The sequence below is a fragment of the Anabas testudineus genome, chromosome 15 (assembly GCF_900324465.2).
Source record: "Anabas testudineus chromosome 15, fAnaTes1.2, whole genome shotgun sequence".
NCBI classification, from domain to species: domain Eukaryota; kingdom Metazoa; phylum Chordata; class Actinopteri; order Anabantiformes; family Anabantidae; genus Anabas; species Anabas testudineus.
Window position 1 is genome coordinate 9,106,101 of NC_046624.1, and position 16,669 is coordinate 9,122,769.

A 16,669-nucleotide genomic window follows, 5' to 3' on the forward strand; every position below is an offset into this window, starting at 1 on the left:
ATTATGCGTGCAAGGAAGTGCCACTAAATAATTTAAGCTGATAAGCCATTACACCAATCAATTTATACTCTTTACTTCTTTTTTTTTTGACAAATTACAATGCTACCCTCTCCTTGTCCTTCCAGCCAAACATTTTTGCTGCTCAAAGTTTGCCAGGTTTGAATGAGAGGAGACTCCCACTGAGTTGGTACTTCAAATGTGATTTTTAGAGCTTTTGAAACTTAGCAGGTGGCGATATATTAGGTTTGATTGAGAGATTGTCATAGCTGCAGCTGTGTCATGTTATAGTGCGACTGTGGTGGGAAAAGATGTGTTTATATCGGCCTCGAAAGTGCATTTTTTAGTTTTATCTGAGAAATAATCACAGTAGTAAGTCCAATTTGGGCCTATATCCTTTAACACTCCAAAGACACAGAGAACCCAATATGTTGCACATTATTGGTATTGGATTTAGTCACCTATGTGAGAAGAGGAATTCAGAGCACTGAGTAGATTGTTACTCTTTGACAGATGAGGTCTGTCCACCTTTGAAACTGTTCACAGGGCTGTAAAACAGACCTATTGAACAGAGACAGAGCTTGAACCAATTCAGTGTGACATCACTGTGGGCCCAAAATAATGGAGTGTTCCCCCGCTGCACCTGATCCAGCTCTCATCCAGTGCGCTGGATTACACAGGGTTAAAAATACACACCAGGCCTTGGTAAAGAAAAACAGCCCTATCATCCATACAGCGAAACATTGCTTTACTCTATTACACATAAGTGCATTATGAAAGTAAATAAGTTTTAAAGTAAAGGGACCCAGAAACTCATGAGTTTATCTAACTAGGTCACCATCTAAACGCATGCAGTGCCCTTGGTGCTGCTTGAAATAGACTCCGACAGTGCTCCTTTAAACCTAAGATTGCTCCAAACCTTTGAAATATATCAGGTCAAAAGGAATTTTAACATAGAGGAGATAATTAATATCTTATGCTGACAGTAGAGAATACATGAAATACAAATGTATCTTATAATCCTAACGCCTTTTCAATATATATATTTTTAATTTGGATGTAAGAAAAACAAAACAAAACATCAGTTTAGTTCAGTAAAAAACTGAAATAGAAAAAAGTCTTATTCCACAGTTGGCAGTATGATGATTGTCTTCTGGGTTTTCTTTTCACGTCACTGTAAATGCAAGACTGAGCTCTACCCTGTTTTAGCTCTCTATGATATGAGCTGATGGAAATCTAGAAAGGACACTGCTGGTGGAGAGAGGCTTACTGCAGCTAAGCTGTGATTTGGTTGACTCTCTCCTAGAGTGATCATTACAGCACAGGTGAAGCTGTTATCTTTTTGTGCCACGTGGAGCAGAAATCAAATTACTTGAGCTTTGAGCTTGCTACTCAAGCTACTCAAATTACTAAAAATCAAGTTGATGAGTATGAAATTAACCGCAGGGTCATCTCAGAAATGCAGTTCCTTTCTTCGGGGCACTAGGTAACCTTCAGTATAACGCGGCCTGCATTTGTTCTGTTTAGCACTCGCTTGTGTCTGCGGGTTTGTTTATAATTGCGTTGGCAGTACCTGATTAGTGCGCCTATAACCATTTTTGATATATTCAGTGACAGCTTCGCTAGTGAGTCATAATGACATTTACATGATGTGCACCTTACTGAATATTCATGAGAAAAAAAGATGCTCATTGAGATGGAAAAAAAAAAAAACGGTGTCTAAATTTGTCAGTTCAGCTGGAGTTTATGGTCTGTGTGCTGCAGTACAGTAACTGTCAGTGCAGCGCTGGAGTAATTTTATCAGGTATTTTTAAAACCAGACAACAAAGTTATGAAAATACACTCTATCATATTTGGAATTGTATTCCTTCATGTCTATCAGCAGCATGACTAAATCTTCTTGCGTTACATACAGTGTATTGAATATAAGACGTATTCTGCTAGTTTTGAAGGTAAAGAATGACCTTTTGCCTTCCCCCAGGGCTCTGTAATTGCAAGGGTCCAAGAATGGCAGTATTTTATCTCTGTCCTGTGACAAGTTCAATCAGTCAGTCTATTACCTCCCCCGATAAATCAGTCCAAAACTGGACTTACATCCTGGCTCTTTTTAAATAAATGGGACATCAAGTCTATATCAATTAAATCTCACCATTCACAGTCTGTCCTCATACTAATTGATCTTAAGTTCACATTCCTCCAAATAAATTCTTCTACTGGAATATCTAGCCTGCGCTGCAACATTGCACTCCACCTTCCTATGTTACATTAAATATGACTCATATCAATTTTCTCACCTCTTTTATGGACATGTATCGAGACGGTCTCTAATTAAATCTGATCTGAAAGATTTATGTCAAGGATTATTCCCAGTGAGACTTTTTTTTTTTTTAAACTTGGAGAGCTTTTGAACAGAGTACAGTAACAGGAAAGTCCTTGGTCAGCGCTATCTGAAGAGTAAAGTGAAAGTACTGCTACTGTGTGTAACAGGATAGAAAAGTGATAACGCATTAGATACAGTTTACATTGTACACATCTGGAGTTTAGTCTGCCTAGTTACTCGAGGCATGTGGATGGAAAATCTGGTGGGAGAAAGTAAGGTAGTGGTAAAAACAGGAGACCTTTGAAGGAGAGACTGAAGCTAACTACTAATGAGGCATGATACTGCCTCCTGGCAGCAGCCTCAGACTGCATCAAAGACTACATCAGACTAAACAAGGCTTTAAAATTAATGAATAGCTTTGTCTCTGAGGGGTAATTTTCCATCATCAGCACTGGCAAACCCCATTGTCAGGAGTGGAGACGGCACAGCATTGGTGCAGTGTGCGTTTATCCTCATTAATTTATAGATCACAGTAGGTCTGCTCCTGATAATTCTTACTTTTTTTGTCAAGGGATTTTCCTCTGGGTATTGGTTCTATTGCTCACCAGAGAAAATTGGTGGTATTTAGGTTAGCTTGTTTGCCAAATGCCCTGAAGGTGCCACTGTCAGATCAAAAGGGGGTCTGGCCTATTAGTACTTGACGTGTAACAAATATTGATAAAGGTCTCACTTGGATCAGCCCGATTAATCATGGCAACAACTTAAAAGGAGCTTTGCTGATTTCTCTAGAGTAATGATTTTTTTTTTTTGTTCAGATAAGGACAGACAGAGCATGAGACAGGTGCATCCAGGGAAGCTTTTCATTTTAACAGGCTCTCTGGTTAGACTTTTCTGCAACAAATTGCACTATTTCCTTCAAATGAGAAATATATTGAGCATGAGCACCCCTAATGCTTGCTTTCAATTGCAGTCCGAGACAGTCTTTTAAGTTTGTCTGCGTCACTACCCCCACTAAGCTGGCGGGCAGTGGGACTTCTACTAAAATATCCCATAATTGCCCATTCTCATGGATGATATAAGCCAAGTTATTCCACTATAAAATGAGGCATGTAATAAACTTGCATGAATATGTTCATTTCAGCGAAATTCCTCTCCTGCCAATATAGGGCCATTTTCATGCTTCACAGCTTGTTGGCAAATAAGACTATTTACAGTATATTTGTACAGTGAGCAAAAGAAAAGACCTGTGCTTTTACAATAATTATGTATTTTTGCCTCCACATTGTAATGTGAACAAGTCTCTTTAAGCTTCTATACATATTGCCAAGGGTATTTGATGGATGCAGATCACTTATAGTACATATTATGGAACACAACATGCAGAGGTCCACAGAGTAGCAAAAACAGAAAGTCGGTGTTCGACTCTCTGTGTTAATAAAAAAAAAAAAACTATCAGCCCTGCTGAGGTGTCAGTAGTCAATCTCAGAATATTTAATAATTCTGAGGCTGCAGTTTCAGTATCTCGCCATGTGCACTGACCTCCCAGTGGAGGAAGTGAGTGAAAAGTTGAGTTCTTCTTCTAGGGATCAATAGAGAATCTCAGCAGAGTTTACAGTAAAGATGCATAAGCTGCAGTCTGTTTTGTTTACCCTTCCTCCACATTTCAGCTTTCTGTATTATTCTTTTTTTTTATTTCCTAGAGTCAGCCTACATTCAATACTTTGGGAGTTCATACCTGGAGTTTGAGGCTATTGACCTCAAAGCACTCAACAACATTACTGTGAAATTTCAAACCCAAGTCTCCGAGGGAACTATACTTTATGTTGACCAAGGACCTGCTAACGGTGATTTCTTTTTCATGAAACTTTTCATCCTGGATGGAGTGTTGCAGGTAAAAGACAAAATTAAATAACAATTATGCCTTATTGATTAAGTTTATTGTAACTACAATAATAAAATACTGTTTGCCTGTGAAATCTAAATAAATCATATCTCCAAATTGTATCTCCAATATCTCAGTACATCTTTTGCTGTAATGAAGAGGAAGACGTTACACGGATGAGTACGTTAATTCGTGTTGATGACGGGAAGATTCACATTGTTAATATCAGGTATGATTATTTTGATATTCTTTCTTTCTGAACGTGAATATTCTGTTCTGTCACCTCAGTAAGTCAGTATGTTACCAATTAGTGTTACAGCTTTTAATTTACATAGTGTATTAACATAAACATCATCCCAGATGCTGCATGCTGTGCATCTGCTTCAGGAAAGAATATATTCTGCACTGAGGAGAAGGAGGCACATGCAGAATGATAAGCTACCTACTGTAGACATTAGGAATATACAGATTTGGTTCAAATGCTGTTGACACCTCAGGTGGTATTAACATGATCCTTAGTTATCCACTCATTTGAAGAGCTTTTTATTTTTATTTTTTTTTGGAGAAAGGCTGTAATACTGGGGGAACACATGTAATTGGCAAGAATCACCAGACTGAGAATTTAGGTTTTATTACGAATGGGCAAATAGGCTTAAAATTTAAAGAAACAAATGTCAGAATGTGCCTATTAAAATGCATTAGTGATCACTGCTCATGTTTTATTGGCTGTTCTAAAGTCTTCATTTGCAGTTTTTCATTACGAAAAGATTAACAAGCAAGAGCCGAGCACAAAATCAATGTTTAAATGATTTAAAGTGAGGCTGTGGCCTCTTTAGTTATATTGTTGCTAAGCCCATGTGCAGTCTTGCTGCCAGCCCTCTCCATTATATTCTGACATAAGAAAGATTGTGGTTTCGTTTGGAGACACACAGTTTATTATGTATGAGCTAGAGGCTGAAACAGAGGGATAGCGTTCGACTCATATCGAATCAGTTTACTCAGCATTTAAGGAGAGGGTGTAGAGACTTTAGAGTTTATTCAATTTTTTAGGAGAAGTTTTATTTTTGGCAAAGGTGACAAATTGAAAATGTGTTTGTAAGTAAGTTGTTTTTTTTTTAAACTAATCAAAAAAAAAGAAACCCCGCACACACACACACACTGAAGGTGATCATGGACACACTGTGCCAAAGGTGAGAACATTATTTCCTGATGAAAAAAAGCCGGCTGTGAAGGTTGCCTCATGTTTCCTGGCAGACAGCTGCGCTGCCCTAAATATACAAGTGCATCCAGAAAGCCCAATCAGGTTTAAGGGCCTACAAGGCTCCGCCCCTGTTTTTCCTGCAAGAACAATACAACAGCACTAGGAATCAATCATAATGTTCTGTACCAACCCCTTAGAGATATTGCAAGAAAGAGAGCTGTCATAACTAGAGGGTTGGGAGCGTGGAAAAATGGTTTCTGGTGTCACAAAGCAAATTCTTTGTAATTGTCTGATGGCCGAGTCCGTCCATCTTTGTCTGGTTTGACCCAGAGCTACAACACCACGGCCATCCTCAACGTCACTGCCTAACTCATTATAGACTTTTAATATATCTTCCCGTCAAAGACGCTTTTCAATATGTTAAATAGAAACCCAGTGGGGCTGACTTCTCAAGGACAGCGAGCACAGTGCCCTCTGGCTGCTGGCCAGGCCGCTCTGGCAGACTGCTTCTAAATTAACCGCTTCTCCATGCTGGCTCCAGAGGAAGGACTTATACAGCTTGGAGTTAGTGCCCCGAGTGTTTAGCCGGCATATGCAACAGTGTGCAAAGTACAGGCTTAACAAATCAGACTAGATTGCTTCGTGGACCTCGTAACTTCCACTCGGGGAACAAGGGCTATCAGGAGACACCGAAGAGGAGACTGTGCATCTGTGGCATAAGTACCCTCAAGCTGCCACTGGTTAGTCCAGAATCTGCACTTAGGTAATTATCTGCTCTCCCCTGTTGTTTCAAAGTGGAGAATTGGATTTTGAAATCTATGAATGGCTGTGGGGTGTGTCCAAAATAGTTATGTCAAGACTCATAAGACACCGAGAGAAAACAAAAGTTTAGCAGTGGCACCTCAGAAAGGATTGTGATGAATGAGTGTATCAACTAGGTAAACAAAACAATTATCCTCATTTACCACAGTTTTTAAATCTCGGCGTCTGATATCTTAATTGTGCTTTTCAGGGAACTATTACTGTAGCAACATGTTCAAGTTTACTCTTAGCCACGGATTCACGTTTATGTCAAAAAACACGAAACCAATCATTTTAATATAGCGATTTTGGGAAAGCATTTTCTCTATTTTAGCAAGTCAGCTCTAAGGGGTTTGTTTATTGTAGGGTTTGAGGATATTTCTATTTAGCCACAGAAAATCTTCTAGTCTTTTGTTCAAACATCTGCTGTTAAATATGTCAGAGGACAGAGATGTGTGCTTATGTTATGCCTTCATATGTCTTCATACTCATTCACAGGCAACACCTAACTCCTTGTGAAGCAGAGCTAACGCTTTCTGGTCGCGAGAAAATCAAAAGCACAGCGAGTAATTACTGGTTGGGACACATGATACAAAGAACAAACCACATCTTCACAGGTGGTCTGCCACAACGATATCCTCTCAATCAGGTAAGACAATGAAGCGCTGTCTGGGTTCTCAGCTACAGTGCCTGCCGAAATCATGAGGTTCTAAAAGTCAAACAAATTCAAAAAGTCACATGTTACATATTGTAGTGCAAAAATTGCATCATAAAAGTTTGGAAGGAACTGTTTGTAACAAATCAGCTCTAAATATATATCTTTTTTCTTTTAGAGGGCAAAACCTTTCCACAACTACACAGGCTGCATTGAAATAATTGAGATTAATAAACTCGGGAGCTTTTATACATCTGATGCTATAGCTGGCAGCAACACAGACCAATGCAGGTGAAGTCTCATTTTCGTGATTTTCGTTTTATGTTAGTAAAACGTGTTTTTTTAGCTTTCTACAGAAATGAAAACAAGGAAAACGACCTAGCCTTAAACTACCCGTGCTTTTGTCCAATTTAACAGATATACTCGATATGGCCCAGACGCCTCCACGAGCTTCTTAAATTTGACAACTCAATCAACCTCTACTGACACAGTAAACACTGCAACGATGGCAGCTCCCACACAAACACCAAAACATCCTCTGCATGCACCTCAAGTTTGCCGTGACGGCCTTTGTCGCAATGGAGGAACATGTCATCCGCTGCAGCTACCTGGTGAAGCTCTGCCTTCTTGTCACTGCCCGCTTCATTTTACTGGAACTTTTTGTGAGAGAGGTAGGCTGTAATTATTTTTTTTTCCCACAGAAAACTCCTATACATAATACATAAACACACACATAAGTGGTAGAGAGCTTAAAAAATGTACTGTACTGTGACCTCCACAGTGGTTTCATCAAGAGCCCGGCTGACAAATGATGTTGGTTAATGTACGCTGAGCCTCTTGGGCTAATAGGTTTCACTGTGAGGGAGTATAGTAAAGTCAACTGTGTTAAGAATTTTGAGTGATGTGAATTATTCAGAAAATAATTAATGAAATGGGAAATCCATATAAGCAGTTTGAACCATCGCCGTGTGTCCACGTTCACCTCCAGAGCCCATTGAGAGTGAGAGTACGACCTTAGAGCGCTTACTCAACATTCAGCTAACGTTATCACCCTGTCCCAACCAAAAATATTTATTTTGCAACCAACCGTAGTACTGGACACACATACTAAGGAGGGTTTTTTCTATTTGCAGGTTTCTCGTCAGTGCACATATGATGTTGCTCCTGTACTAACGCCCCTTCCTACTGTACCTCCCTTTCAGGCACGTTTTGCTCTGACAGTGAAAAAAAGCTGAGTCTGTATTTAGTTGTAGTCATTCTCTATCAGTAATGACAGCAGTAATGTTGGAGTTATGAATTAATTGCTTGTGTACTCGAGAAAGCAACTGAGAGAGGTTTCGGATGCTGTGCTATGACGACCGTGTTCACTCCCCTGTATCTGCACTGACTTCATAAAGTGTTTAGACTTTTAATTCACTAGTTTGTTGAAGCCCCTTTGGCACCATTAACAGCATAAAGTCTTTTTTATGAGTCTTTACCAGCTTTACACACAGTTTGTCCTATTCTTCTCATTGGATCTTTAGAGACGTCTGTGATCTGACAACACCATATATTTTCCATGAGATGGGCTTTAGCTGGGCAAATCAAGACAGTTTCCTCAGCTTTGTGCTTTGGATTGTTGTTGTGTTGAAAGGTGACTCGGGTTTTCTTCAGTGATTTTTATTTGTGTTTACCTGCATTCATTCATCAGTTCTGATCAATCTCCCTGTCCCCGCCGCTGAGAAACTCCATGCTGCTGCCACCATGCTTCACTGTAAGGATGGTGATGAGCAGTGCCTGGTGTTTGCCAAACTTAGCACTGGGAGTTCTACCCAGAGAGCTCAATTTTTGTCTCATCAGCGCAATGAAAATGTTTTTAATATTGTTCTCCAAACCTTTTCTTTTATTAAATGCCATCTGTCGAGCTCCAAGAATTCTGCTGAGATGGTCATCCTTCTGGCAGGGAACTTCTCAATCTCTGTTAGCGTGACCCTTGGTCATTTTATACTAGACATCATTATCTATGTACAATATGAGCGTAACCTTAGCAGATTACTGTTCATCTCTGTTTTTGATGGCTCTACATCACAGTCTCTGTCATTTTGTTTTAGTTTAAGCCTTTGACTTATGGCCTTTCACCACATTTTATAATACATTATTTATTTTAATTGTCTGTAGAGGATTTAGACAGACACTCATTAACCTCAGTGTGAACAAAATGCCAGACTAACAGCTGCTCTATAGAGTTGTATTCAGCTGCTAAATATCACTGAAACAACTGCTGCGGTTATATAACTGTAACTGAAAGATGTTTTAATGGAGCGCGGTGGAACAGTTTTGACAGCTGTCATTCCAGGAGCCGACATCTGGATTCATCGCTGGCTACCTAGACTTCAAAATTACCCTACGACATGAACAGCATTGTGTTATTTACAGGACGTGGATCGTGTTTATTAGACCAAGCTTTTTTCTCTTAAGTCAACCAACTCATATCCTAAGACTCGAGACACCAGCACGATTTATATTGGTGTGGATCATATTTCAGCATAATCTTTGCTTGGAACATACAACAATGAAACATAGCAAAAAAAAGTCACATTATGTAAGAGTCAGCCTCCACAGTCTGTCTGTAGTGTCCATGGCGCAGTGTGGTTTTAACAATGTAAAAGCGGGTACTGGATGTGAATGACAAACTCTTAAAAATACATCACAACATATTTCTTCCCTCTCTCTAGGCGCCCCTCCAGCCTGTGGTGGCCTGTGCCTAAGAACAGCCCTGCCTTTGGGTTTTTGGTCACTTCCCTGTTCAAGTTCCTTCATGCCAGGTTTTTTAGTTTGGTCAGACAACTAGTTCTACGAAGAGTCCCGGTGGTTCCAAACTTCTTCCATTTCTGAGGCCAGTTCGCTCTTGGGAACACTTTTTAGAAATGGTTTTATACCTTTGCCCTGATTTATTGTTCTCTATAATTTTACTGCAGAATAACATCTTTCATATTTTCAGTTCTTGGTTTTTAATATATTTGCACAAAATATCTTTACAAATCTAAGCAATTCTTACCTAACGTCTACCTACAAACATAGCAAAGTGTGTACAGTAGCATTTCCCCATGGTGTAGAAGCTGATACTGGATGCTACCAGAGTTTAGATCAACATTAGCTTTTTGTCCCACAGTTGCTTCCTATTTTTTAAAGCATAGTAGCTGCTGAAAAGTTGCCAGATGATGCCACATGCTAATTTGCCTATTATTGACAGCGTAATGCAAACTAACCATGTTTACTTATCCAAAACTGCTGTCATCTCATCAGTATTTTTATTCTGGTAAACTCTATTTTGTTTCTGGCTATTAAGTGTAGAATTAAGACAGTATTACAGGATACGTTTTTGAAACAAGTAACCAACAACAACCACAAAAGGCAGCACATAGTGCGTAGTCAGTGACCTGTAATAACAGTGAAATCAAAAAAGAAGAAGGATCATATCATACCTTTGCTTATTATTCTCATTAGTTGTGCTGAAAGAGTATTTTATCAGGAATATTTTTTCTTTTACTCACTTATTTCTCCACCTCTGCAGCTCTTATACTATTGCACTATGCATTCAGCAGTCGTGGGTTTTGAATCAAAAGCTTTCGACTGCCATGGACACCAAATGTCACAGTGTGTGTGCTGCACGCTGTCAGCCTGGAGAGTATTTCGAGCAAAAGGAAATTCCTCTTAGCATTTTAAGAGTTTCATTAATGAAAACTGGATTTATCACCACCTCCATACCGATGTACATGATTGTGACACGATGTAGGCTGATAGAGTAATCTTGTATTTACAGCACACATGGTAATGCGACAGAACTCTGCCCACAGCTATATGTTAACAGTCAAGCGGTTCAAGCGGCCTTTGTGCACCTGACACCCTTATTTGACACCCCTGCCTTGTGTTCTAAAAATGCTAATTTACAGGTGTTTAAGTAATGTACTGAAATGCGATTTGTCTCTCCAGGCACTGTAACAAAACTGCTGCTATTTTTAAGACTTCACTCTCATTTGTTTTTCCCGTGGGAGACAGCTACGTCGAGGAAAGCGGTCCCCCCTCTCCTTATATGACAGAGAAGCTGCTTTGCTAAACCAATTATTATAAAGAAGCTTTGGCCAACTTCTGAACACTCAGTCGAGAACAAGGAATATGATTGATTCATTGAGTCATTCAGTCATTATTCCCCAGCGTTGTAGCTTTAAGCTCCAGAGAAGGGTAGTGTGTCAAAAAATAACACATGCATGGTCATATTGGCTGTGTGACAATGTGCAAGCATTAAGCTAAACTCACTAGGAAGAGGTGAACCCTGGGGACCCAAAGGAGAAATAAGTGACATAATAATGATTCATGCAATTCAATGTACAGTATGTGTAAAGTTAATCAAAACTACTGCCATACCCAACAGTGACTTGTATGATCTAGTAAGGAAAACGTACAATATACAGTACAGTAAATTAAAACTAATCAGAAATTTGATTTTACAATACATGGTCACGACTGTATAATTTTACTGAAACTTTTTTTTTCATATCGACCATAAGAAACATGGGATTTTCCCTTAACCTTTTCCTGCTGAATACTCAACTTGTCACACTCATAAACTGTTCCTTTAAATACCACCAGTGGCCTTTTGGAGTCATTTCTGCTGAGTTTGAGGAATTACTCCTCCTCAAAAGCAGTTCAGTCTGCCAGGTTTAACTGAGTGCAATCTCACATGAGCACCCATCCAGCGATGTACTTTGCAACACTAGTTCGGATTAACTCGCAGACGGAGTCTGGAGGCTGTTTACATGCTGACAATGTCTGTAAATGTGTATTGCTGCGGCAACTTTGCTCTGTGACAACCTTGTCCTCACATCTTGTTGAATTAAGTAATAGCCGCGAGAGACGAATAAAGCAAGTCACCCCTGCTCTCGGTTCAGTTAATTATAGATATGTCATCCTACCCAGTGACTAATGATGTGGACTTGTTTGTGTCCTAGATGAAATGCTGACATGTCGTACAACATGTATCTAAGATGAATCTTGTCGGTTGTGCAGTTGTCTGCGCAGCTTCTTATATTATTGTTAAACAAGGCCAATTTACTTAAAGAAATTTAAGTTGGGAACTCTGTCTTCTAAAAAGTAGCAGAAATTAACTCAAATGTAAATTTTCAAACTCCCCTTTGTAGCTAAAATGTCAGTTGTCACGCTGTCAAATGCATTACTGGCACAGACACAGTAAATGCATATTTCTCAGCTATCATTACACACACACATCAAAAACATCATAATATTAACTAGTTCATGACCATTAAATATATGTAATTCTTAGCCTATGAAAGCTGTCAATCCAAAACCTTCAGACATACTTGCTCACTCAGACTTAGTAGGTCATTTTATGCACAGTGTGTGTATAAGAAGCTTGGCATGTGTGAGCTTTGAGTCTCGCTCTCCTGCGTCTGGAACCTGGCGTTGCACCTCTGATAGGTCATTCCCTAATCCAGGGCAGTGCCTCTGCTTGAGCGAGTATTTGATATCAAGTAGCCAACCATAAGACAGCTTTTGTCAAGATAAAGCCAGTTCATCTGGGCATGCCACAAGTTTTAAGCTATGATAAATTGTCTCTTCAAAAAAACACACAGTAGGTCCTAGACCTTGCCAAAAGCATTTTGTCAAGTATGTAAGCACTGAAAGGAGAGCCAAGTGATCAGAAAAATTAGCTATGCAGTAAATGGCCACAAGCTAAGGAACTAGACATAAAAGACAAAGCCAGTGAGACAGGAAATTATTCAGACTTAGTCCGTATTGATCTTGACCTCTTTCTATGGCTCATTTCCTTATGTCCTTACTTCTTGTATTTGTGAAGCAGTGATGTAGAGTCGGGTGTTGGCCAGAAATGAATAATAACATGGAAGTTCCAAGCACAGTTTTGTCTCATTTATGTCTTTTTATTTTGGTAAGTTTTGTCAGATTCTTTGGTTCAAATTTCTTTCTAAGAACATTTCTTTAACTTCTCCATTACAATCTAACCCCACTGATAACCCATATTCTTTCTGAACTACATAACACTTTTTATTTCATTATTTACATCATTATTCAACAGCAAAATTACATCAGGAAGTGCTCAATTGACTGTTATGAAATTATGATATGTGTCATTTTTTATTCAGTTTATAAAATAGTAGTTGACCCTCAGTGCAGGCAGGTCTGACGAGGATCAGAGAGAATCTCTTTCTGTAAATGTAGTTAGGAGAAATAACAAATAATTACTTAAAACGCAAACAAAACAAAAAAAAATACTTTTTAGGGGTGGCAAGCCTTTCAGTTTTCATGTTTGACATTAATGGGACCTGATGAAAGGTTGTCAGCTTCCTGCTTTGCCAACACATTGACTAGGTGCTGCCAGCTCTTTTGTGGGCATCTAATGTGTGTTTGTTGTAAATTGCTGGTGCCTTTAAAAATGAGCCAGCACAATCTGCCTCACTCAGAAATTGCCAACGAACATTACAGGATTGATTTATCATTTTCAGCCCAAGGAAACCACTCCTTCCACAACAAAAGAAACAGTTTTTATTTTCTCTTTGTAATTTGAAGTATCGGCTGTCATGTCTGTTCCACATAATTTTCTGTGCAACTTGGAGAAGTCATCTACTCTGATTGGTCGGGAAAAGAGAAAGAGTGGGAAAATGGCAAGAGCACACAGGCGAAGATAACAAGATTATGACCATCTGAGAAATGGTACGATCAGTGGTTCTCGAATGTTGGTCTAGTGACTCATCATTAAACTGAATCAAGTCTGTGCAGCCCCTTAGACCACTGACTAGTGCTTATTGTCAAACCCTACAGTTCACCTTGCTGATATTTTCAGTCACACATAGCATCATGGTCACACATAGCCTCATTAAAACCACTTACCTGGTGATAGAGCCACGACTAAACCCACTAACTGTAACTGTGTAAATGCCAGATCAACTAGTCCAACAGAGAATTACAAAAAAGGATCAACAGCCAGCTTTGACTGACCAATACAAGACAATACACGGGATAGGTACTGTATGTTCATAAAGTGTGAAGTGTTTTTTAAAATACAGTGGCAAGAAAAAGTATGTGAATCTGCTGGAATTTCATGGTTTTCTGCATTAATCTGTGTAACATCTGTGTTTATGAGTCTACAGTAGGTAAAACATTGAATAAGCAGGGTGTTTATGGCAGGACACCATGAAGGAAGCTGCTGATTATTAAAAGAAAGATGAAGTTTGCCAAAGATCACATTGACACTTCACAGCAGTATTGGCAAAATGTTTTATAGACTGATGAAACTATATTGAACTATTTGGAAAGAACACACAGCACTTCATTTTCACTGTGTATCATCGTTGTAAAAGTATTGTAAAGTATAGTAGGGGAAACATCATTATTTGGGCCTGCTTTGCTGAATTAGGGCCTGGCCATAGAAGATGAATTCCTAAGTGTTTCAAAACATTCTTCAGGAAAATGTGAGAATATCTGTACCTCAGCTTTTACTCTGTAGAAGTTGGGTGATGCTACAGAACAATGACCCAAAACACCAAAGCCACAAGTCCACAACAGGAGGGCTTCAGAAAAATAAAATAAAACATTTTTACTTCCTACATGTTGTCAATCATTCATAGGTCTGCTTTAAAAAATCCATTTGATTTAACATCAAAGCACCAAAAAATGAACACTAGAGCCAAGAGAATGTATTCATATATTTTTTGGTGCCCTACACATATTGTATATAATGAGTCCTGAGCTGAGAATAAACTGCATTTTTCCTCAAGAGCTGGACTCTGAAGGTAGAGTCCCTTGAGCTGAGGCCAGTTTGGCCTATTTTGAATTGACTGTCACGCACCAGAACAGCAAGCCATCCTCCAGGTGTACAGTGTCCTTTGTGTAAAAGCCAACAGATCATCACTGGCTAGTGGAGTTGATGACCTGAGTGGGTACCTCCTCCACCTCTCCTTAAAGTTATACCCTTTGTCATCCAGTGGGAAATAACACACACAGTAGCAGATAGCCCTGACAGGGCCTTGCTGACTCTGCTCACAGGCAGACTGTAAGTGCTGCGAAGGCACACACCAGCCAATTCTTGGTGTTCAAAAACAAAGCAGTTGTTGTAGTGTTGCTTTTTACTAGAATGGCATTCAAGTGTAATTGTATTATACAGTATTTACAAGTATATATGTGTTAAAATATTTAGTTCTAAGAAACATTGTAGTACTGCTCGATTTTCGTGCTCCAATTAAAATACATTTATCCAATTTGTATTTGCTTTGCTTTCTTACTAGATACCACTGTATATATCCCCTCATTCGATGGCACTTCTTATTTGGAGCTGCAGCCTCTTCTCCAGCCCTCGTCTGTCAAGGACACCGCTGTTGCTCTGTATTTGACAGTGAAAACAAGATCCACCCAAGGCACCATCCTCTACAGTGAGTACTCCTTTCATAGAAGTAAAAGACGTATAGATGAAGGCTTGAAAAAAAATATGAAAACATTTGCCCATTATGTTGAATTCGTTTTCATGTGCCTTTTGCCTCACATACTGTTTGTCCTTGTGGGTGCACAAGGGTTGTTGTGTTTTTGTTTTTCAATAGCAGACATTACAAGCCATCATCTCCAAGTACTATAAAGTAATAATGATGTTTTAGTGGCTAATTTGTTGCCTCTGTGCTATGGATAATTGATAAATGTGCATTTTGATGACAGTTGCAGTCTGTATCTCCCACACACACTACATCTGTACAGTAGGTTATAACTTGTGTGTTTGTGTTAGAAATGAAAAGGCCTGAATAGACATGATGCAAGTAGTCTAAAGAGTCTGTTGAGCACACAAATACACAGAATATTTACTGAGTAAGAAAAATCTTAGCTGGCTATATCATTATTAATGCAACCTAACAAGAGTTGTATCTTTTCATAAGAAGGTCATTCAGGTTTTAGTGTGAATATTGACAAAGTAGGAATGCTCTGTGATCCAATAACAACCACTAAAGGTCACCATGGAAGATCCTTCTGACATTTGTGAACATTTGCAGGGTCAGAATAAATCACATTTTCCTTTTTCAAATACTTCTATTTAAAGGAATAGTTCATTTTGGGACATATTGACTTTCTTGCCAAGTGTAATACTGTTTTTATTACATTTAAAGCAAAGAGCAGCCAGTTTGCTTAGCTGGGTATAAAGGATAAGAAAAGTAGTGGGTTGTCCACTAAGTGTAGGGCTTCCAGGCACGTGTCCCTTCTGCAAAACGCTGAACCCCAAATGCACACTCCTCCTCACTTGTAAGTTGTTGTGGATAAAATTATGAAAAATGTAATGTTGACTCTTGCTTATGGTGATAACAAGACTTGAGGGTGACGCTGCATCTAGCAAAGAAATGGACAAAGACGTGATTTGCTGTTAAAATCAAAACTTGTTTATGCTAAGCTAACTAATGAGATACAGGATTTCATTTTAAGCTTAACAGATGCTGGTAGGTGGACGGGTTACAGGGAGGACCAGCTAGATGATGCCCCTTCTGGCTAAAGCCTCATTTTTTACTGTGAACACATAAGAGTAACTTTTCACAAGAAAATAAATAAGCATAGTTCTCTTATGATCAAGATATTTTCTGAGCAGCTACAGTAGAATTCACTTGTAAAAAAAACAAACAAAAAAAAACAAATATGTGCTCTAGAGAGTTGTTTCTGATGTGGTATAAAGCTGTCAAAAGCAATGTCCAGGCCATACTGGACATACTGTAATGCAGCTGTCTAGACATGTTATTAATAAGGAACCTTTTTCTGACCTGGCAACCTTGG

General features: G+C 39.0%; 1 protein-coding gene across 1 annotated transcript in view; it reads left to right on the plus strand.

The window, feature by feature from the left end:
- Positions 1–16,669, plus strand: part of eys (eyes shut homolog) — a 124,304-nt gene that overhangs the window by 69,876 nt on the left and 37,759 nt on the right. Inside the window, exons 34-39 of the mRNA XM_026355998.1 lie at positions 4,018–4,208; positions 4,337–4,428; positions 6,700–6,850; positions 7,035–7,147; positions 7,274–7,527; positions 15,154–15,297. Coding sequence (XP_026211783.1) covers positions 4,018–4,208; positions 4,337–4,428; positions 6,700–6,850; positions 7,035–7,147; positions 7,274–7,527; positions 15,154–15,297 — 945 coding nt within the window. The remainder of the gene's footprint in view (positions 1–4,017; positions 4,209–4,336; positions 4,429–6,699; positions 6,851–7,034; positions 7,148–7,273; positions 7,528–15,153; positions 15,298–16,669) is intronic.